At 37.3% G+C, this 24,730-nt stretch overlaps 1 protein-coding gene across 1 annotated transcript in view; it reads left to right on the forward strand.

Moving 5' to 3' along the window:
- The window catches only part of CPED1 (cadherin like and PC-esterase domain containing 1), a 262,691-nt gene that overhangs the window by 131,690 nt on the left and 106,271 nt on the right, over window positions 1-24,730 (forward strand). The window contains exons 12-15 of the mRNA XM_044246452.1: window positions 2,333-2,403; window positions 4,307-4,357; window positions 8,443-8,626; window positions 10,500-10,668. Of these exons, the coding sequence (XP_044102387.1) occupies window positions 2,333-2,403; window positions 4,307-4,357; window positions 8,443-8,626; window positions 10,500-10,668 (475 nt within the window). The remainder of the gene's footprint in view (window positions 1-2,332; window positions 2,404-4,306; window positions 4,358-8,442; window positions 8,627-10,499; window positions 10,669-24,730) is intronic.

The following is a 24,730-nucleotide window of genomic DNA, read 5'->3' on the forward strand; positions in this document are numbered from 1 at the left end:
TTGTTACTTCACAAGAATTACATAAGATAATTTCCATGTGCCATATGGTGTCTGGTATGTTGCAGTCAAAGTAGGTAATAAATATTAATATGGACTTTTCATGCTTCTCTACCATCCAAAGGTCACTTTAGGATCTACAATGGAGGGAAACATTTTTCTTTCCTTCATAGGAAAAGCAAGACAGGTTTGAGAGATTTACCTAAGTTAACCATGAGAACATTAAATTTTAGATCTTTATCAAAAAGCAATTAGGTAAATCACTCTGAGAACATTTCCAGAAAGAATAATTCTAATTATCTTCAAATTTACCCGGGAGCATATGTATATTTAATTATCACCCATGCTGTGTTACAAGGAGGATGCGTATTAGACATGTTTTCTAGATGAGGAAACCATGCTGAGAAGGTAGGTCATTTGCTCAAGTCACAAAGCCCAAAGATATTAGGACCCTGGCCTCACATCCGTGGCCCAGTGCTTGATTCCAGTATATCCTGCAGATGGACAGGTCAGGTGTAGTCATTCATCATTGTCCTTATTTTCACAACGGTCACCTTCAGCTTTTCCACAGAAAAAGCCAATTTTACATATCTCTGCTGCCTCTGGGAAATAATGATTTCATGCTTCCTTTTATTTTTTAAAATTAGTTATTTATTTAAGTAATCTCTCCACCCAATGTGAGGCCTGAAATCATGACCCTGAGATCAAGAGTCATATGCTCCCCAGACTGACCTAACCAGGAGCTCTCATTCTTCCTTCTAAATAAAGATCCTTTGCTTAGAGCAACAAAGTGAGAAAAGATAAAGTCAGAATAGCAAAGGTTAAAAAAAGTGATCATTATGCATGTCTGTGCCCTGAGGCTTAGAATCCAGAGGTCCCAACAGAATCAGTGTAAATCTGAACAGAATGAAAATATTAAAATCAATATTTGTGCATCATCTGCTAATTTTCACTTTACTTGCAATAGAGTTGCAAGTGTACTTTGCTCTCCTCATAGGCTTTCCATGAAAAAGCCACATTTTAAAAAATAAATAATTTATTCACAAAATCACATAAGGAATTGCTGCAGGATGCTTTACCATACAAAGCATCTCATTCCACTAAGATAGTAACTCAGTGTATTGCATTTCAGGGTTGTATCTTTTAGGAGCTTCACTTAGAGTTTTTGCTTCACATGAATTCAGAGATATTTTTTTAATTTATCCTGGCACCCAGTCAACCTTCAACTAAACATATCTCACCCCATGCTTGCTTTATCTGTTTCTTCATTCCTTGGGAGAAGGGAAATATTTTAAAGTTAGTCCTAGACATTTTTCTCTCTCACCCCTAAATACTTCATGGTATGCATCAAAGAAAGAAAAGGGACTTACTTTACAAGTAAAACTGCAATAAAATTATCACACCTTCCCACATTAGCAATATTTTTAATTCTTTTATTCTTTGTAATTTGCTGATGTTTCTATTTTGAAGGAACTGACTATGCCTATTCATCTCCTCTCCACCACAGTGCCCGGCACAGTATCTGGGACAATAAATATTTATAAAATGTAACTTAACACAGAGCATCTGATTTCATGCTCATAGCGTTGCTGTGAAATCAGGCCAGTGATCTGTTCTCCATTCTGCTGCAGTGGAAATGCAGAAAAGAATCAGAGCACAGCCCAGAAAAGTCCAATCACATCCTGCTCCGTATTCCCCGTCCTCAGGACCAGCAAGTTTTCGGTCCGTGGTTTAGATTATTTGGTCTCTACTTTGAAGAGTCAAAGAGCAATCTAGCCAAGCACTTAGTTGCATAACAGAAAAACATGAGGCAAACACACCGAGAGGAACTAACCCTTACCGTTTAGTACAGTTAGCCCACGTCTGAGGACAGAAAACGCGACAGGATCATAGGTCGTTTTCAGCGTATCACCCGTACATACATGCACCCTTAGGTTGTGTGTATGTTCTTCTGAGTCTGTGCCTCAGACTTTCCAGGCCTCCTTGCTTCAAGACTGCGTGCTTTTAGCCAAACAATTTCCAAAACGACTGTGTGTTCCCAACTCCCTTCTGTTGGATCCAGGCTATCAGAGATTGCTCGCTTTTGGCCTGAAGAGTGACTTTTTGCCCTGGTTTTCTTCAAATGTGCTTCTGCTGATTAGAGATGATGAGATTTCCACCCACCTCGCTTGAGGCCAGATTGCCGGTCTTGAGGAATGAAATCCAGAAAGTGTTCCTTTGTGTTCATCAAAATATCTTGTGCCCACACAGGGGGAAAAAAAAAGTGCGTTAGATGTGATTTCCATGACTTTTGTTCATTTCATTGATCCAGACTGGCTTGGCCTTGCATTTGCAGGAATTCTTTCACAGAGGATGAGAACATTGAAAAACCACAAGTGCCATCTGATGCAACTGGAAATAAAAAAGGTAAAAAGATACAGTCTCACTTCTTCCAACATGAAAATAAGTATTGTGTGGCCCCCAAAATATGTTTCGCTTCCTTAGCAATCACAAATGGAAGTTAAACTAGGGAATGCTATTTTCCCTCAAATTTGAAAAGATTTTCCTCTTAAAGATCATAGAGGGGCGCCTGGGTGACTCAGTGGTTTAAAGTCTCTGCCTTTGGCTCAGGTCATGATCCCAGGGTCCTGGGATGGAGCCCCGCATTGGGCTCTCTGCTCAGCAGGGAACCTGCTTCCTCCTCTCTCTTTCTGCCTGCCTCTCTGCCTACTTGTGATCTCTCTCTCTGTCCAATAAATAAATAAAATCTTAAAATATATATATATATCATGGAGGTGGGGATTGTGTAGAGAAATAAGTATTCTCAATCCACTGGTGCTGGTATAAATTAGAGCAACCTCCCTTAAAGGGCCATGTGATGACATATAAGAAAATCCTTAAGTTATTCTTATAGGGGCGCCTGGGTGTAGATGGGTAAACACCCAACTCATGGTTTTCCCTCAGGTCATGATCTCAGGGTCCTGGGATCAAGCCCCCTGTCAGTCTCTGCGCTCAGCTCACAGTCTGCTTGAGATTCTCTCTCCCTCTCCCCTTCTTGCTCGTGATGTCTTTCTCTCTCTCTCAAATAAATACATAAATCTTTTTCTAAAAGTTACTTTTACATCAGAGAAATCTCACTCCTAGATATTCATTTTAAGGAAATAATTAATGTACACCAAAGTTTAGTTACATAACTTATTAAAAATAAATTTAAAAATTTGAACTACTTCTATTGTAATAATAGTGAATTAGATAAGTAAAGCCATAGACTTCCCATATAATACTGTAAAGCCATTCTAATCTTACAGAAGCATATTTATGACATGAAAGATGTTTGTGGTGTGTTGTTAAATGAAACAATTGACTACAGGCAACATGGGCTTTGAGGAACATTAATGGCAGTTGTGATTTTTTTTTCCCTAGACTTACCTTTGTTTTCTCTAATTCTCTTCTTTTTAAAGAACATCTGAGCTTTTGATCAGAAAGAAAGAAAATGTTTCTAATTTTAAGAATAAAAGATGAAAACAAATACCACGTGTCTATAACTTTTTAGAAATCAAATTTCCCTATTACAAATCAAGGTTTGATACAATACAGTGGTTCTCAGCATGTGGCCCCTAAACCAGAAATACCACATCACCTGGGAAATTTGGACCATTCCAATCTACTGAGTCAAAATCACACCTCTCTGGGTATGAGACCCAGCACTCTGTCTTGTAAGAAGTCCTTCAGATGATTCTGTGGCATGTTCAAGTTTGAGACCCACTAATTCAATAGAAGGAATTGGTAAGCCCAGTGAAGATTTGGTGATAAACTGCTATTCTGAAGACTTTCTCACTCCCACCATTATTCTCTTTAAATGAATGATTTAACCACTCTGAGTGTTTTTAGTCATTCCTTTGTTCCATCTGTATATAGTAAGGAATTTTTTAGATAGATGTTTGGTTTAATTCAAAAATTTAAGAAGTGCGAGTGGAATCAATTGGATAAAGTTTCTGTAATTCTAATGATTTGGGATATTATAGGCATAAAATCAAGGTAACTTCTAGAAGGAATCTTAACAGATCACCCTAAGGCAATGGATGACATTTAAGCCATTCACTTTTCTCCCTTAAAATTTTCCTTTTTGAAATAATCATTCTCCTGAGATTTGAACCAAATAACTTCTTTTGTTTTACTGTAGCTTTCAGTTTAACTAAGTGCTTTCTGATATAAGAAAAGTTAAATCATAAAATGGTTCTACTAAATTATACTGTTTGAGATTACTGAATATATATTCTTTTTGTTTTGAGTAACCATTTCCATTTTATATTAACTTTTCTTTTTTTAGCTGTTGTTCTACGAATTATGAATGAAACCAAAGAAGTTCGCTGCAGTAACGGTGAGTTCCAATGAAAGTGTTCGGTGGCATAATCGATAGTGAGGCACAGCCGTGGTTTGAATAAATCACCATTTTATCATATTTGGGTACTTTTATTTTTTTCTTTTCTTTTTCTTTTTTTTAAGAATTTATTTACTTACTTATTTGACAGAGAGAGACACAGCAAGAGAGGGAACACATGTAGGGGGAGTGGGAGAAGCAGGCTTCCTGCAGAGCAGGGAGCCTGATGCGGGACTGGATCCCAGGACCCTGGGATCAGGACCTGCGCTGAAGGCAGACGCTTAACTATGAGCCACCCAGGCTCCTGATATTTGGGTACTTTTAGACTGTAATGTATTTTAAGTAAATTTTTAGAAGTTTACGAATTAGTGTTCTATGTTTGAACGTGAAATACTATGTTGTTGATGTATTTGTTTGTTTGCTCGTTTAAGGCCAGTGACTTTCAAACTCATTTTGAGGGGTCTTCAGGGTGCTAAGTATTTGCCTTGGAGACTACTCAAGTAGATAAACTTGGCTTATCTGCTCTATACATCGATTTTTAGGGCTTACACCAACCCACAGGGATTCCTTTTCTACCATACTGTTGACATAATGGATAGTACTGGGGTTGAAATTTTTTTTTTTATCAATTTAGAGTTTTTAATCGGATTTTTGTTTTGTTTCCTTAAAATTCATGATTTTTTTTTTTACTAAGGTATAATCAAGAAAAATGGTATGTATATAATAATAATACGTTTCAAGTATGTAGATTTTAGGATTTAAAAATAATTTTCTTTATATATTCTCTGGTCAGTATTATCCCAGTGCGGCCTTGTAAATATATAATTCTAGAGAATCTAACTGACCTTTCCAAAGTCACAGGACTATTAAATCTCTGAGTTGGATCACTAAGCTGGATCTTCCAATTCTTTGTCTCAAGCTCATGAATTATCTTAATACTTTATAACAATATGATAGAAAAATAAGAGTCGTACTTAGTAGGTTTGCTTTTTGGCCACGTGTACATATATACATATATATACAGTGCTAAAACATACACTGAGAAAATTCAGCCTTCCATAAAAAATCCATTCCAGTAAAACATAAAAGCTGGAAAAAATAAAATTTATGGACTAAGGTTTAATTTATTATAAATAAGAGTCTTCCAGTTTAATAAAACCTAATTTGTATCTTCTGAAAGGCAATTTAATTCATTCATTATATTTTAACAGTATCATTAAAATCAGGGCAGACTGAGAGGTTATACAATAATGTGGTTTAATAGAATCAACAAGTACATCCAATTAAAGAAAAATAGCGTTGTACATAAAGTATTGCTGATCAGGAAAAATAACAGGTCTGACTTGCCGTTCCTTGCCTGAATTTTCCATCCAGTCTTTTCCTCCTAGAAAAATACATGCACCTCTTGGGAGACCAGTGCCTAGGCTGTAGTGGGGCAAGGACGAGGCAGTAAGCCTGGAGCAAGTTGAGGGTGCACATTTGTCAAGTCACTTCATCTCCTTGGTCTTCTCTTCTATGATGTATAAAATGAAACAACTCCCTGGGGATAATCTCACTTTTTTTGCAGTTCCCAGGTAACCTGCAGTAGAGGCAGTGAACATGTTAGATAAGCTCTTCAGCTTAGTTCATATTTTTAAATTGATAAAAATCTAGTCCTACTTGGGTCTGTATAATTAATCTGCCTACTTTCATGGCATGATCTAAGATTTAAGAAATAACTTGATGATGCCTCAGAACAGGTGGGATTATTCTTCAGAATCTAGGCTTTTCTTGTTTAATATGAGTTATGATTGTCCCTCAAGAGGGCAATAAAACCCTGTGGTTAAACGAATCCATTAAGAGCGACCAAAACTTCAAACGGCTTTCCCAAATACACTTGCCAAGTAGGTGAAGCAGCCCGCTACTGCCATAGCTCATGCTGGGTTCTCCGTGGACCTGAGGTAAGCTGGCCCGAGGCGAGCTGGCACTGGGCTGGGAAGGATGCCAAGGACACTCCAGGTGTTTGAAGGCAGCAGCACTGATGATTCAGGTGAAGATGGTATCAAGATAGCTTTTAAGCAGGGTTTTAGGATGCCGCACTTAAGCCAGAGGTGGAGAGTTTCTGATGAATCTGAAAACAAGCACTTGCTGGAATCTTGCTTAAGAGAGTGATTACACATTTTGTCTCCTGTGGGGCTGCGTTTCGGTGTTAAAATGGGCAAGCCCTCTGGAAACTTTCACTATGAACTAGACTGCAGGAAAATTAACTCTCAGTGACTGTTTTATAAAAATATGTCTTCTTACGTTAAAGTACATCTTCTGCGGTGAGTATTTTGAAAAAATAAATCTTCTTTATTCAATTAACTGGTTTTGAACATGGAAGTGTAATGCAAGCGTTTATATTCCCTTCCTACATAGGAAATGGTCCTCTCAAAAGCACATTTTGAATCTCCGGACTCCAGCCTGTTTAAAGGGTTCTGTTAGGTTCGCGGTCTCCCTTTGAGTCAGATCTCATGACCAACCATAGCCTGTTTTTACTGTGCTTATCTCAGTCCTTGAACATAGAATGTGCAGGAACAAAAATTTTTAATGAATGCATTATTTTTTTATTAACATATAAGGTATTATTTGCTTCAGGGGTACAGGTCTGTGAATCATCAGTCTTACACAATTCACAGCGCTCACCATAGTACATTCCCTCCCCCATGTCCATCACCCTATCCCTCCCCTCCCCTCCCCCACCCCCCAGCAACCATAAGATTGTTAAATGAATGCACTATTAATAAGAAGTTGAATTCAAACTTAAGTTCAGTGTATCGCTTCTGGCAGCGAACCCTGCATTATCTGTTTTGTGGCCCTGTTGTTAAACATCATTGAACATTTTATTTAAAGGCAATAGAATGGTACTTTCATTTTACAGATTTCCATAGAATCCACTAGAATTTTGTTCCATTAAATACTGAAAAGTAAGGGGCGCCTGGGTGGCTCAGTGGATTAAGCTGCTGCCTTCGGCTCAGGTCATGATCTCAGTGTCCTGGGATCGAGCCCCGCATCGGGCTCTTTGCTTGGCGGGAGCCTGCTTCTCTCTCTCTCTCTCTGCCTGACTCTCCGCCTGCTTGTGATCTCTCTCTCTGTCAAATAAATAAATAAAATCTTTAAAAAAAAATACTGAAAAGTATTTTATGGAACAAAATACTTATTAATATTTCTTTGAAAAACATTTGCTAAGCTTCTTTTGAGTATTGTATTTATTCCTAAGATGTAAACAAAATAATTTAGCAGTGGCTGGTATTTATGCCTATACATGCATTTTTCTTTTTCTCTTCAAGATACTTTTGTAAAAATTGGGTTAACCATCTAGAAACACATTTTTTAAATGGCTTAGAAGCAATGGTACGAAGTAATATGCTGGGTTTTACAGCAGGATTGAGCAGAGCATAACATTTCCTTCTCATACTGTAGGACATTTTCTTGGGTTGGGGTGACTGGGGCAGGGAGGGGGGGGATCTTGGGATGTCCTGCTGCTGTTTTTGCATTGGAGTGTTTGGTATAATATTGAATTTCACATTCTTCACTCCACCCTACTGCCTGCAAGCTACTATATCAATTCAATGGCAGTTTAATGACTCTCCCTATTAAGAAATTTTCCTCATTCCCTGCTGGTGCCCTTCTGTTCCCACTTCACAGAGTCATCACCCCCATTTACCAGTTGCTTGATAGATGCAATAAATGCCAAGAAAATGTTATCAATCCACTGGCGAGACGTTTTCCCCACCTTCTCCCTGCCTTTAAAGTTTTAAGAGCTGAGCAAAAACTATCATCCATATAATCCCAACAAAAGCCAACAGCTGTTATATAAGGCAGGCGCTACAAAATTTGACAAATAGAAAATCCGGCTGAAGCCACAAATCAAATATGACCAGAGTGCCAAGTGGGAGATCAGCAGTGATCATGAAGGTTGTTCAAAAGATTAAACAACAACAACAACAACCTTGAATCATATATGCCTTATTTTTTTTATATATTTTTTTCATATATGCCTTTTTTAAAACATTTATCCGTTTCACAGTTGTCTTTTCTTTGCCATTGTTGTTTTATTTTAACAGATGACACACAATGTTCTATCAAGCAGATCCTCACACATCCACATTTGGAACTAAATCCTGAATTTAACCCGAAGATCAGGGATTACTACTCTGAAGTCCCATTTGATGTGGTCACGGTGACAATTGGAGCGGAGACTTCGAAGTGTCAGTGCAAGGTGTACCTGCATGATCGGGCAGGACCAAGGTACGGAGCTGATGACCAGGGCTGGGCGGAGACATCATAGGGAAGCAGATATTTGAAGCAACCTTTGAAGGTTCAGAAGAACTGAAGCATCAGAGCAGTTGGAGAGATTGCCAGGGTGTGGAATCCTTCCACTTTTCAGGTGTTGTGGGGCTTAAAACAAAACAAAACAAAAAGAACATATCCGTGCTCTACTAATCTGTTAGCAATCTTTGATTTCAAGTTTTTATTTAAATTTGAGTTAGTTCACATATATGGTAAAATCAGTTTCAGGTGCAGAATTTAGTGATTCATCACTTACATACAAAAACACCGAATGCTCATCACAACAAGTGCCCTTCTTAATCCCCATCACCCATTTAGCCCAACCCATACCCACTCCCCCCATCCCCAGTTTCTTCTCTGTAATTAAGAGTCTCATGGATTACTTCCCTCTCTTTTTTTTTCCTTCTCCTCTGTTCATTTGTTTTGTTTCTTATATTTCACATATGAAGAAATCATATGGTATTTGTCTTTCTCTGACTTATTTCTCTTAGCAGAATATACTCTAGTTCCATCCCCATTGTTGAAAGGGCAAGATTTCATTCTTTTGACAGTCGAGTAATATTCCATTCTGTATATACCACATCTGCTTTATCCATTTGTCAGTTGATGGACATTTGGGCTCTTTACATATTTTGGCTAATGTAGATAGTGTTGCTATAAACTTTGGGGTACATGTATCCCTTCATATCAGCATTTTTGTATCCTTTGGGTAAATCCCTCCTGTTGCAATTGCTGGATCATAGGATAGTTCTATTTTTAACTTTTTGAGGATCCTCCATACTGTTTTCCACAGTGGCTGCACCAGTTTGATTCCCACAAGCAGTGTAAGAGGGTTCCCCTTTCTCCACATCCTTGCCAACATCTTTTTTTTCCTGTGTTAATTTTAGTCATTCTAACAGGTGTGAGGTGGTATCTCATTGTGGTTTTGATTTGTATTCCCCTGATGATTAATGATATTGAACATCTTTTCATGTGTCTATTGGTCATCTGTATGTCTTCTTTGGAAAAATGTCTGTTCTTGTCTTCTGCCCATTTCTTAACTGGATTACTTAGTTTTTGGATGTTGAATTTGATAAGTTCTTTATAGATTTTGGATACTCTGTTAGCAGTATTTGGATTTAATCTTTGCCACAATGTTGTAACAAGAGGATCTTGTGATTTGGATATTAAAAAGACTCATTAAGTGTAACTTGCTTCTACCATATCCCAACTCCTCAAGATATTTTTCAGGGGTTGAACAAACATTTTGATGACAATTTATGGACATTCTAACAGAATTTACCTAGTCTCATGGGATTTTTTTTTCTATTGACTCTTTTGAGAATCACCAACTCTTCTGTTTATAATTTGGAACAGAAGATGGAACTTTAATACATGCCATGTTCATGGCAAGGAAGATACTAATGTTCCTATGCTGTAGGGAAGGAAATGCATTAGGCATCCCTGAGAGCTAAGAGAGTCTAATAGAAAGAAAAGAGGATTCAAATCAGACCAACCTGGAGACCATCCCTGACTCTACCATGGTACTTTAGGCACAGAGTTGGTATATGAAATGAGATAATGTATGACTCTGAGAAGTAGTAAGTATTGGTTTCCTTCCTGTGATTGGTAGAGGACTTGCTCTGTAAGATAATTGTTGGCATACCGAAGTATGTAATTAAGGTTTTTTTTCATATTTTAAGTTTCTTATGACATTGTGTAGACCTTATCTGCTTTTGTATGCAAATTATTGGCATAAATAAATATTGATGTGTGATGGATTCATACATCAATATTTACTTATTTGTACGGGTATACAAATAAATATCTCTCTATCTCTCTCTCTCTCTAGCTTTGCCAACTATCCTCTGGGTTTGGGAATGAACAAAATCTCAATGCTGGTGGTGGATGAATCCCCAGCACAGGGGGAGACCTTGATCACGTACAAACTCACCATCTACAGAGAAGACCGTCCAAGTCTGCCCTTGTTTGAGGACTTCACAGCATGTGGTTTTGTGCAGGTCAGTGAATTCTACATTTGCACTCGGGTTGAATTGGGAGTGATCTGTTAACCCAGGTGAAAAAGGCCAAATGAAAATCGTTAGAAAAAAGGTGTCTGCTTGCAAATCCAAAGTGTGGTCTCATTTCCAAAGAGCAAGGGTCCGAGGCAGTTATGCGAGCTTTTTCGTGAGTGCTTTGCCTTGTAGTGCGGTGGCTGTGCCCTACATGTACTGGGGTCAGTGGACGTATTGTGCTTGATACTGAAAAAAACAAAAAATGTCTGAGTGCTCATACTGAGTTATAAAATTGATTTTACATTTGAGTTTACATTTCCACGTTAAATTGTGCCGTGTTTCTTGGATTTGTACCTGAATCTACCCTGAAATCTTAAACGAGGTTTGGTGTTTATTTTAAAGAATCAGAGAAAAATTGACAAAGCTATTTCGTGGAAGGGATACCAGACGAATGAAATTACATTGGCTTGAGTGGATATATTTTTCCTGCACTTCTTGTATCATAATCATTCCTAAAGGCTGTAGTTTCTCCTGTGAGAACCACATACCGTTGTAGCCCTGTTGATCTTGGAGGGTGAATATGACCCAGAGACTTTGTCTTATTTGATGGTTCTTTCCTCCATTTCTTCCCTGTGTTAGGATTCTAGATATAACCTTGTACATTTCCTCACGTCATTTGCCCTCACTATAGGCGCTTCTGGGGAAGTAGTAATTGGTGTTAACGTATCTCCTAATTCACTCAGAAAGCGTAATGGCAAATATGTCATGTCTCAGTGACTAATCACCTATGGGGAGCTTTGAAGAACAGGGATTAGTAACAGAGAGAAGCAACCAACTGAGTCTCCGGGAGCAGGATGAATACCATGCTTCCTTAAAGGTAATAGCCAGCGAAGTGGTCTCTCCCCCCTCTCCCCGTTATTTGTCAGAGTGTATTTTATACTCCTGCTAACCTGGCCTGATCACTCTTCCCCAGATATGCTTCCCGACCTGGTTGGTGGTTACATCCATAACCAGGAGGTGTACAGATATAGAAAACATTCAATTAACTATGTACTTAAGATTTGCGCAACTTACTGTATATAAAACACGTATAACTGTATTTTGCTATATATAAGTTATATATACTGAATATAAATTATACCTCAATAATATAAAAGAAAAGCATTAGTGGGGAAGTATGTATTATCTTCCAAGACATGCTTCTCTTCTCTAATATTAAATGCATCAGAAATAAGTTAATTACCATGCAATTACCTTAGACAATGGATTATATTAGGAATTTCTTACTGTAATATGGAGAAAAATATTAGGAAATTCTTGTGGGATATATCCTACAGATGATTGCAGAAAAATATTTTGGTCATTTATAAGAATTCTATCCAGAAGGTTTTAATTTAAAGTTTATGTGTGGTCCTATAACAGTGCTGTGCTTTAAAACATGGAGAAGTGTCTAATAAGCACTCATATGTTTTTTAGCCTTTCTTTTACAAACTGTCAAATGACTGAAAAGATAGTGAATGAATAATAAGGATTGATTTAGACACTTAGCACAAGGCATGAGTGGCCTCAGAAACTGGGAGAAGTCAGTAACAGAGGTAGGATTTTTCTCACCTTAGGCTCCAGTGAGAGTTCTAGTGCAGAGACCTTTCCCTTGTTTCTTGTTTATGCTTAATCTCATTTGAGTCTATGGGTTTCACTGCAAGCTGATACCATCATGAAGTCAGAATACAAGCAGTAAAAGATACAATGTCGGAACTCCTATCAATTCTCAGCTATTTCCAGATTCATAGCTAAAAAGATACAGATTATGAGACTCACGAGCGTTTGGTCTTCTGTATTGTTCTTTTTCTTTTTTATCAACAACTATAGTGCCTTACTATATTCTTATGTTGAAGTCCAGAGTCAGAACATTGCATATTAAATGGTAGACCATTCTATTTGAACCCCTAAAGTGTGTATGTGGCAAACCAAAGGAAATGAATTAAACTTTAATTAGAGACTATTTGTTGGTTAAAGGGGAAAATTACATTTCCTCCCTATATTATAAATTAGATTTTGTCCTAATGGCTCCATTATTAAATTTTAAACAAACCTTAAAAGGCGATCTACATTTAAAAAGCCAAAAAAGAGTATTCAATTTGTGGTTAATTAAGCCTCCTAATTTCTCCTGCTCCCATTCTCTCACCTTCTGGTTACTGGCTCTTCTTTTTGTCATTTCACTGAAAGACTACCAGTGAAGGGAAAGCATATCTAAGGCATACCAGTCAAAAAATCAATGTCTTTGACATTTTGATGAATAAGATAATTTGTTAATAGGCATTTTGTATCATTTATATGATCAAATATTGTTAAATACCTACTTAACCATAATTAACTATCTGAGTTTGGTGTCTGTTTCTAATGATAGTGCCAGTTGGAATTTGTATATGGTTGCCACAAAGCAATTCTTATTTACTGAGTTACCAGTTACTTACCTTACCAGTGAGGAGGAAAGGGCTCATTTATATGACTGATACAAAACAACTAGATTTGGACCAAGGCTTTTCAGTCTCAGCACTATCAGTATCAGGGATGAATAATTTTTTTGTTTGAAGGAACTATCCTGTGCACTGTAGAATGTTTGGGAACATCCCTGGCTCCTATCCAGTATATTCCTCTCCAAACTGTGACAACCAAAAATGTCTCCAGACATTGCCATATTATCAGCTGGGGGGATCGGGGTGGGGGGCAAAATTGACCCCAGTCAAGAACAACTAATATATACCAATAGCAGGCCTGCTTTTCTACTTTCCACTAGTAAATCTAGTAAACCTGTAGTGGATTTACTCAAAGTATGAATAGGTTAGAGATAATCCTTGAATGTTGAATGTTGAAGAATCACTCTTCTCTTTTCTCATCCTTGTATTTTTAATCATTTCTATAGTCAGCGATACTACTATGACAGCTCTTTATTCTTCTCATTAATTTGCCATCTTTTCTAATGTAATTATAATCAGAAATATGTATTCAATTTTAGAAAACATGATTCTTAATGAAACATAAAAAGTGATATAACATACCTAGACTGTTCTTTCATTTTGATTTACCCATAAATAGCATAATGTTTTGCTGCTAGGAAGAGAGATTTAGAAAGTAATAAACTGTTATTATGGCTGGAATATGTCATGCTTTGGAATTAATAAAATATATTTATGTTCTAAGGAAATTAAAACACTTATGGGGAAATATTTCTTTTAATATCTCTTTCCAAATCAAAAAGTTTTGACATGGATAACAGTATAGCATCCATAGAAATTGATTTGTATAAAAGATCTATGGTCTCATAAACATTTTACCCCCAAAGTGTTGTGCCAGAATAGGGCCATAAATAAAATCTACAGAAAGGTCATATAGCAGAAGCGTAGGAGAGTACATTTCAGGGAGCCATTTTTTAGAAACAGCCTTCATTTTAAAATAAATTACAATTAATAAAGGGAAAATACCAAAGATAGAAAAAAAAAACCATTAAGAAAAGAAGTTTGTCCAGCATTTAGCTATAGATTTAAAACTCACATTTGCTGCCTTATTGTAAAAAAATGAACTAGTGATCTATATGCTGAGCTATTAAATGATATATAAATGACTTCAGTTATAACCTTTGGAAATGCTTTGTAATTTTCCCATTTATTTTTGTACTGTTTCTCAACACAAAGGTTACAGAACTATTCATATGATAATTGTCAAATATTTTAGCAAATACCCACAATAAAAGAATAGGAGAGAATTTTTTGATGACTACTTAAAAAAAAAAACTTTTATTGATGACTACTTAAAAAAAAACCCTTTTTCATTTCCAAAGTTGTAATATCTATGAAATACTTGTTATCGTGATTTTTTGGTTACCTTGCTTACACCACTACACCAGAAGAATGTGATTCAATTTTTCAACAATAGAGCCTGTGCTGTAGTGAAAGGTTCCCAGCTAACAACTGTTTATTAATTATCTGCTATGTACTTTGCTCTTACAAATATGTCATATACTGTAGGAGATACAATGCAATATTTGTAGAACTTTTATTATATGACATACATGATGCGAAGCACTTTACCTTTTTATCTTATTTAATGTTCTTCACAACTTTAGACATAGTGATAACTGTACTGACCCCTAACTTAGAGAGGACATAAGGCTTTAAAACAATGTAATTAGTAGCAAAGGTGGTGTTTGAATACAGATCTGACAGACTTCAAATTGATCCCCTTAATCATTACTCTGGACTATAGAATCTTAAGCTTTTATTACACTTATACTCTAATTAAGCTATTTAGGAAATTCATTTAGCCAAAATTCAACCTGTTAAGATTTAGTTAGTAGAATTTGTTTTCATGGTCATGTACAATGATAATTTTTATAATGTTCTAGAATCACTGAAAAATTCTGAGGTCTTCATAATCCTTATTTTGATGAAGAATGTTATGGAATCAGAATATTCCCTTCCTTAGTGTATCTATCAGAAGGAAAATTTTCAGGCCTAACATCTACTGTTTTACGAGGCACCATATATATCCTAATGTCCCCATATTTAATCAGGCTTAATATTTTATATATTGGAATTCTACTTAGCCAAACTATTACTTTTACTCCTTGTTAAAATGTTTTCCAATGTGCAGGCTTTTTAAAACTTTATGCTTGATGGGGCTCCTGGGTTGCTCAGTCGCTTAAGCGCCTGCCTTCAGCTCAGGTCATGATCCCCGGGGTCCTGGAATGGTGCCCTGGATTGGGCTCCCTGCTCGGCAGGGAGCCTTCTTCTTCCCCTCCCTCTGCCACTCCCCCTGCTGTGCTCTCACATCTCTGTCATATAAATAAATAAAATCTTTAAAAATACTGATAATAAATAAATAAATATTGTGCTTGATTACACATTAAAAATTTCCAGTTAACCCTTTTCACTATTTAACACAACTCACTACCTTATTGTTTCTATTAAAAATATCCACAGTATATTTTTTCAAAACTGAAAAAGCCCTTTGTACACATGTACTTTATAATAGTGAGAAGAATGTACTGTGGAATGGGCGATTTGATGTTACTTCAATGCCATAGTCATTGGGGTTAAAGGACCTTACTTTCATACTCTTCATTTAATCCTCATAACAAACAGAGAAGATAATACGGGTGATTTTTATTATCTACTTTACCTACTCTCTCTAATAAGAGAAAATTAAGTCTTGGGCTATTTTACATTTTTATATTCATTTATAAATTTATGTATTTATTTCTATTTGTATTAACTTATATATTTATGTTTAATTTTAAGAGTGTTCTATTTTGGTGGTATGTCTCAGCGTATTAGTTCATGATCTGTTTCAGTGCTTATATAAATTATCTTTCTGAGCTGGTGAAAAGGAGCTGTGTTAAACACTCACCTCATGAGTTAATATAACTTACGATCAGATAAATTACCATTTAAATAAAAACTTTTTTCAGCACATCTGTTCTCTGTGTCTCTCCAAGTCACATCTGCTCTCTTGACAAGAAAAAACAAGCCTTTACTACCATGAGTGCAGCAGCACTAATACAATGTGGAAGAGAATGAGATCTTCCTGGCTTCAGGATCCAGAAGTTTCTGAGTACAGCTTTCTGCTGTATGTGTACACTCATTTTCGTTTGAAGTTTCTGTTTTGGCATTCTAAGAATTAGTCCTCTGATTTGTGAACTGTATGGGGAAATTGAAAAGACCCCTGACAGGTCTTTAAATAAAATATTCTGTTAGAGTAACCAGATTTCTACTGTGACATTTGAAACTTTGAGGGAGGCTGTGGCTAACAGGGAAGCAGATAAAAGGGGTTTCTTTTTGATAACTCCTGATACCCGCTTCTTTGTGGACTTTAATTGCTCCAAAGGGCCCCTAGACCTTTTATCTCTCTTTCTCTACTTCTTCCTCATTTTTCAGGTACAAACTAACTCCAGCAGATTACACAGCAGGATAGTGAGGATGGCGGTAAGAGAGGAGAGAGGTGTTGGGTGCTGGATTAGGCATTTTTTTTTCTTTTTTTGGATTAGGCATTTTTAAAGTTCTTCTCCCCCTACCAAACGAAACCTAGAATATGACTCATGTTTTAAAAAAGCATTTTTGGCTTCATCAAACAGCAGAATTTGACTCTGTATAAGACAAGTTAAAGCAAACAATTCCTGTGGGCTGGTAGTCTTTAGTGTTTTAGAGGAAGCAAAGTAACTTTTTGCATGTATGATGAACGTTTTGACCCCCTGTTCCAAGCAATAATACACAAGCATACACAATCCTGTATATAATTTCAAACTTGTGAAAAACCTTGGGTAAAAAATTCTTATCCTAGTTACTCACAGTCTGATGCAGAATATCACGGGCAAGAAGCGGAATAAGGATGGGTTTACATCTGTCATAAATAAACATGATTATAATTCAATTTATTGAGCATCTACTTTGTCCTAGAAGGTCTCCTAAGTGTTTATAGATGTTATTTCATTTGTTGTTTTCATGGAAAAAAAAATTAGTATCTGTATAACATAATACCATTTTGGAATTATGTGTGGTTTTCCCAATGATCTCTCTTAGCCCGGAGAATCTGCAATTACTATGGTTCTCAAAGCAAAATGCCACCAGATCTAATAATTGTCTTGGAAACAAACATCTGTGAGGAGCCACCTGGCCATTGTTTTCTTCTCACAGGCTCTGAAAGTGGTTATGAGTTGTAGGTAATGGTGGTCCTGGAAGCACAGGGAAAATTAATAATATGTCCTTTAGACTGTTTATATTGTCCTCATTAGTCAAAGCCATTGATGTGCTTTCTTTCATCAGGCTATAACAAGTTGGTTTTGTTCAAAGAAAGCTTGGCCCAATGGCTGAATTAGGTAATGCTGAGAAAAATTTCCACATGCATCTAACCAACAGTAACATTTCCTTTGATAGGTGTGTGTTGTAGGAACAAGGATGAGGGAGGGGGTATTCCTTGCAGATGGTTTCACCAAATGCAGAACTGCAACTTGGTTTGACATCTGTTCCCTGAAGGCGGAATTAGGACACTTTACTGCCTGACATATTTAACTTCTTTTGAAAATGATACTAATTTGTCTTTTTTTTTTCCTTCTTCATTTGCATCCTTTTTTAGGCAGGACTAATGAGTTTAGAACATTGAACGTGACCTCATTCCTCAAAGCGGACCCAGTCTCTCCACCCCAATGGCCCCCCCAACTCTTTAGGGTCTCCTTCTTCAGCAACGGTGGTGGGAGGGGGGCAGCCTTGCACTGGCATTCCTGTGTTTTTACCTTGTCTACTCACACCCACCCTAAATGCTTGAGAATGGCTTTTCCAGAGCTCATAAGTTATTTTAAAGTTAAATTACTGCTAGAGTTAAGAGGTCCTGTTTTCACAAGTTTAAGAAACATCAGGAAGGGAAATTTTTTCTTTAAGTGGAATAACCATTCCTAAATACTTTGGTCAAAATATTATTTGTACGGTCTGATTTCAAGTCACAGTTCACCACTTATGTGTTGGAGAACTTGGGCAGGTTTCTTATCCCTCAGATAGGGATGTAATAGTACTGATCCCATAGATTGGTTTTAAGGAAAAACTGAGTTAATATTGTTGGAGTTTGGAATAGTGCCTGAGCACAGACAGAACTCAATATATACATTTGCAAAATATAAATGGACAGATAAATAAAATGCCTTCAGGTTGGTACAAGAGGAAAATTTAAAATGGGCTTTTTTTTTTTAAACCGAGGTCTAGTAAACTGAAAGTCGATTTTTAAATTGCTTATATTTAAGATTAGATTTAATAAGATACAAAAACACGAGAGGCTTTGCAGAACAACCACCTGTGCTAAATTATACAATAGATTTTGTAGTAAATTTTTCAAATGAGACTTCCAGAACTGAGTGTAAAATTTGTCCTAAATTTGTTTTGATTTCGATAGTTGTACAACTAATTTTGTCTGTCATCTAATATTAGCCGTCTCCTTGAGAGACTGAGAATTAGGGAGTTATTTCACAAAAAGAGAGGAAGTATTTCTTTGCCAAGCACAGGGACATCCTTTCGCAGATACTCTGGTAGATTCCATTAAAGGTAAGGGATGAATATTCCCTGTGCCATTTTTACAAATGAGTAGCAAAGGACAAAGATACCCATGTAACATCAGACAAAAGGTACAACTATAATGTAAGTTAATTTTTTAATATGTATAATATTTCAAAAGCACCATCACTTTTGAAAGCCATCACTTCGAAAGACAGTGAATGTATTCATACTGGATAATGACCTAACTGAGAAAATGTGTCCCATTTCTATACATTCACATCATAATTTCAACCCAAACTGCTAACCTCTCCCCCACTTGTTTAAAATCAGAATTTGTTCCAAATGGTGTTTCAGTGTTTTTCAAATGCGAGTACATCTCCACAGATGAGAGGTTTGCCACTTTTGAGACTATTTAAAATGCGTAGTATCTAACATTTTTGGGGTGCTTACCATGTGCCAGGTCCTATTCTAGTTGCTTTACATTCAGTCGCTTGGTTCTCAAAACCAAACCAAACACTGACAAGGCAGATACTTCGATAATACCCAGTGATTTTGCAGATGGAGAAACAGAGTTACAGAGAATATGCCCACAGTCACACAGCTTAGATAAGAGCCTGATGGGGAAACCAGGCAGCCTGATTCCAGAACTCTGCTACCTACGAGCAGCAACCTCTTCTCCTTCCTAGCTCAGCTCTTAGTCACTGCATCCTGCTCCAGAGCTAGATGCTGGAAGAAATATATGGTTTCCAAAAGACTTTGGTCCCTATAGTTAATTTGTAGGTTGTTATTTGAACTTGTAATTACTTGTTTTTTTCTGTAGAAGAAAATTTAGAAGTGAGGTTAGGTTACAGGGAACATCCAAAAATCCTCCTAATATATGATATTTAATACAGTGAGAAGGGTTCTGAGGTTGGGGATAAGGAGGCCAGGGGACCCTGCCATGATTTTGTGTGGGGGAAGGGCTTCAGTGTTCCAGGCCCTTAATGGGAAGACACCTGTAGAGGAGGGTGTGAGTAATGAGGCGTGTCTCTAGCGGTGGGATTGACCAATAGCGCTGTGGGCAGCAGCTATATTTACATTAAAATCGTTTGTGGATCTTGTATTCCAATGTCACACTAAATCAGAGTTGGGGAGACCTTGGCTATTCTATCCTTCATCCTGCCTATCAGTAAGCTTCAATAACTTGTCAAGATCCATCCTTAATAATTTACCAAGGTTCATTGCCAATCAGTAGCAGAGTGAGGATGAAAAGCTATGGGCTGGTTAGCAAACTTTGGACAGCTAGTAGTTGTACTTTATGTGGAAGAACTTTTGGAATCCAGACATAGATATATTTCCTGAGATCTTGACCAGATCCATATCCTTAAGTCTCCAACACAAAGTTGCTCTTTCTAAATGTATTAAATGAATGATCAGTCGCAAACTTGATGACCGCTCTGCCCGACTAAAAAGAGAGCTCTATTTCTTCTTTCGAATATGCACTCTGTTATGTCATCTCCTTATTTCTTAAGTCTTAGTGGCATACTCTTGATATAATAAAACATAAAAACTATAAATAATTTTTTGATGGAAAAAAGGCATTAATTTTAGAGGTAGTTGTAAATGACTATTAAAAAGAAAATCCTCCTTGAGTGTGATGTCCCCAAAGATAAGACTTCCTTTGGTCATCTGCAAATCTTCAATAGCCAATCAACAAATACACTTGTCTACGTCAACACTGGCACAGAATGAAAAAAGGATTCATGGAAAGCCCCCAAAATAGCATGGATTGCCTAGGACTCTCTGGCATCTTCTTTCCCATGCTAAGTCCATCTGTGATCACACTAACCCCTTTGCCTGGCCCTCAGCCCTCCTTGCCAACTGGCCACATATGCTGCTGATGAAAACAGCCTCTCACCCCTTTCATAACCAGAGCACAAATATTAGATGAATTTCCTTTGAACCTTGCTTCCTCTTGGCTCTTAATGTAGTCTGGCTCCTTACAAGAAACGCTCTGGGTTCTGGGAGCCACAGACTCCCTTATTAATCACTTTTTTTTTCCAGGATTGGCAAATATCAAAAGAATTTTTACACATCTCCAAGGTATTGGATACAATGTATTGGGAGTGGAAACAATGTCCCATTTCTTAAACATTTAATTAGAATCTGTCACTGCAATATATGGAATATTAACTATCTAGCCCTTAGAAAGAGCGGTAAGGTTTTCTGTATAACAATATCGATAACAATATCGATATTGTTATCGATATAATATCGATAACAATAAACCACAATCATGTTCTATTCGATGTTTTCTCTGAAAACCTATTTCCTTAGATACCTTTATGTATAAGTGACCAGACAATAGCTAATCCATATTTAACTCAATAAAATAATATGTGTTCCATGTTAGACGGAAGCATCTGAAAGATTATATTCTTTTTAACACCATTATCCACGAAGAACACTTTTAACCATAATAATAATAATCTCCAGCTGTCCCAAATCCTAAAAGTAAAGCACCAACCCCCCAAATATATTCTGTTATTGAGACATGTGTAAACAATTATGAATATCTAAACCATACTGATGTTGGTTTTCAGGCTCTCTCCAAAACTGTAGGGAAAAAAATGCCTCTAATAAGTATGTTGATAGATACATCCTACTTCAAAAGTTGCTTTTGCAGACCCACAGAATAAAGGCTTCACTTTTTATATTTTAATAACAAATTTTAGAAAGTTTAAATTTCATGTTCAAAAAAGAGTAAAAGACATCCCTGCAATTCATCTTTCTAATTTGAAAACTCAGATTTTTCAGAACCACCCCAAGATCCAAATGTACAGAGTGATGGTCTCTTTTCAGTGAGATCCTACTTTTTGGGAGATCAGAGAGGCCTCCAACTTGATCAAAGTTGCTGGTTTTTTATTCAGTTTTTGTTGTATTGTGCTTTTTCAAAAACAAAGAAAAGCCCATGGGTTCATTAGGCTAAGTACATGGATTCATTATGCCAAGAAAGTATTTGAAGGAATATACATGTTTATATCTTAAAATGTTTAGTTTAAGTATATTTTTAAATGAAACTACTTTTTTTTTTTTTTAACCAGAATAAGCATTCAAGACCTCATTTGAATCCTCTTTTAAATAGAGTGGATTCCATTAGCACGGTGTTGTTCGAGATGGTGAAATCCTGTGGTTATCTTTACTACGACATTGGAGTTGGTTAATAATCTGTTCCTGGAGCTTACTTTCTGTCTCTGTGCTACCTCTTTGCACCCCTCCCCCATTCTATTACTCGCACATGCATTTATACACACACACAGAGTTTCTCTAGGCCAAAACCTAGATCTTTGATCACCTTGCTTAGCGCAATGTCTAGAAGGCTTGTTTGTTTGTTAGTTTGTTTGTTTCTTAGAAAGAGAGCATGCACAAATGGGGATGGGGGAAAGGCAGAGGAAGAAGAAGCAGAGAGTCTTAGGCAGGATCCGGCCCAGCATAGAGCTGGACTCGGGGCTCAATCTCACAACCCTGAGGTCATGACCTGAGCTGAAATCAAGAGTTGGATGCTTAATAGACTGAGCCACCCAGGTGCCCCTGCCTAGAAGGCTCTTAATTAATACTTGTAAAATTATATGATACTTCCAAGCTAGATACAAAATTAAATATATATTCTATTTTTTTAAGTTATTATGCTCTAGGTCATATGAATAAGATCCTTTTAAAAATGTTAACATGCATCATTACATTTGTAGCAGAATAATGATGGCATCATTCTTGTCCCTGAAGGTTACCAGATAATACAGTTTCTAAATTCTTCATGTTTCAATAAAAAGAAAGCCTCCTGGTTTCTTTTAGCCTCAGACTTTCACATACTCAGCAGCAAGACAGGTATGAAGGTACTGAGAGGGAAGAGCTCACCCACGGGGCTTGTATTCCTCATGAGGACAGGCTATCTCCTCTCCTCTGCTCCCAAAGGAAGAAGGAAAAGTAGTCCACAATTTCTCCTCTCTGAGGTAGTCATCTGTGACGTTTTGGAGATGACTTCAAGAAGAAGAGAAAGGTGCTTGTTTACCTGGTTGGACATCTGCTTAGCAACAGGGCTTACGGAATGGCCTTTCCTAGCAGACAGGTGGAAAAGCTTCCTGAGACACTGCAGTCGCGGAAGCTTGCCAGGCTGAGAAGGGGCAAGGACTGAGAGGTCTCTCTGGACCTACAGGCCCTGAGGTATATCTTAACACTAAACGTAGATCTGTCCCATGTCACAGCCTCCAGAAGCAAAGCTGTAGGAGGTAGAAGAAACTAGTTTCAGAAGCCTTCTCAGGAACCAGCGTGGGACCAGAAGATCCCTGAGGCTCTCAGTATGTCAGGCTCCAGTGGAAAAGGAAGCCAAGACTCTGAGGACTCCAGACAGCTGCATCATCATCAGGGCTTTCTTGAGGAGACCCCCATCTATGTCAAGGGTAGACAGTGAGCTAGGTCAACTGTGATGACCACTCTTTTCTCCTCCCTTCCTCCTGTCTCAAATCAAGAGGAGTGAGTTTAGGTGTTGGTCAGACTGAATTTCTATCTAGGGGCTCTGGGGAAGCATGAGTCTCCAAGCTCATTCAGGCTGTTACAGAAGTCAGGTCCTTGTGGCTATAGGACTGAAGTTCCCGTTGTCTCGCTGGCTGTCAGCTGAGGGCTGCTGTCTGCATTCAGAAACTACAAGCTCGCCATGTGGGTCCTTCTGTCTCCTAAGCCAGCAATAGCCATACCTGGAATTGCTCTCAGAATTTGTCTGTCTGTCTTTCCTAGACCTAGATCTCCCTAATTTAAGCTCAACTGATTTGGGACCTTAATCACATCTGCAAAATCCCTCCACAGTGACCCCTAGATTAGTGTTTGCTTGAATAACTGGAGGAACATGTATACACGCCAGAGGCCAGGAATTGTGAGAGCTCTTTTAGAATTAAACCTCTCACTCTCTCTGTTCATCATAAACTCTATGGGCTACAAATCCCTTCCCTGGGGAAAGTTTTGGATCCAATATGAAATTGAACTTTTAGTGAATAGATTCAAGTCTTTATATTGAAAATGAGACTTTGAGACTTTTTATAACTGGCAATGACTAAAGTGTAACGATAAAAGGCTTTAATGTCCATTAAGGGATTCAGGCCCATTTAAAAAGAGGATAGTTCAGTCAGTGGAGTGTGATAATAGTAGTAATTAGAAAAAATTAGATTTTTGTCTTATTTATATCTTACAAGTTGAGACTCCTCAATCGAAACGATTACACCTGATTAGAATATAAGCTCATGCAGTAAAGCAGTCTATCCTAACAAATGTCCATATGCCACATGCTGTGCTTGGCACATCTTATCCCTTCATGTACATAATAACCATATGTAGTGGGTACTATTATCACAGCAAACAAGGGGCAGAGCTGAGACTTAAATTCAGGTCTATCTGGTTTTAAAGCTCATGATATTAATTATTCCACAATTAGCTGTTCTTAAACTCCTAAGGTATTTTCACACCAGATGACAAATGAGGAAACCCACTTAGCCATAAAGTATAATGCCTGTTATCAGAGCTTTGGGTATTTTCATAATCAAATCATGTTCTGCCCCAGATAAATTCATGTAAGTCCGAAATATAGAGTATGATTAGGCTTTCAAGCATGTGTTAGTTCGTTTTCAAGATTACCAGTTTCCCTGCATTATGTTTGCATTTCTTTGTTTGCTTTTTACTTAATTGAAATAACTTAAGAGACCACGAAGTGTTGCAAACACAAATCCCTCCAGAGGTGGGTAATAGATCTGGCTAATCTGACTCAGTATGAGGCAATAGAAGGTCGCAGGGACTGTGGCGAATGGAAAGCATATGCCGTGTTGAAAGGGAAGAGCAACCACTCAGCTCAAGATGCTCATTCCCATTTTGGAATTCCAGTTCAGGATTATCAAATCTTCCGAGTCTTCAGAAGAAATAAAAATAGATGTATTTTAACGGAAAACCTCCCAAATGTTACAGACTGGTAAAACTTTTTAAAAGGAACCTTCTGGGGCACCGGGTGGCTT

The sequence above is a fragment of the Neovison vison genome, chromosome 4, assembly GCF_020171115.1.
Source record: "Neovison vison isolate M4711 chromosome 4, ASM_NN_V1, whole genome shotgun sequence".
NCBI lineage: Eukaryota > Metazoa > Chordata > Mammalia > Carnivora > Mustelidae > Neogale > Neogale vison.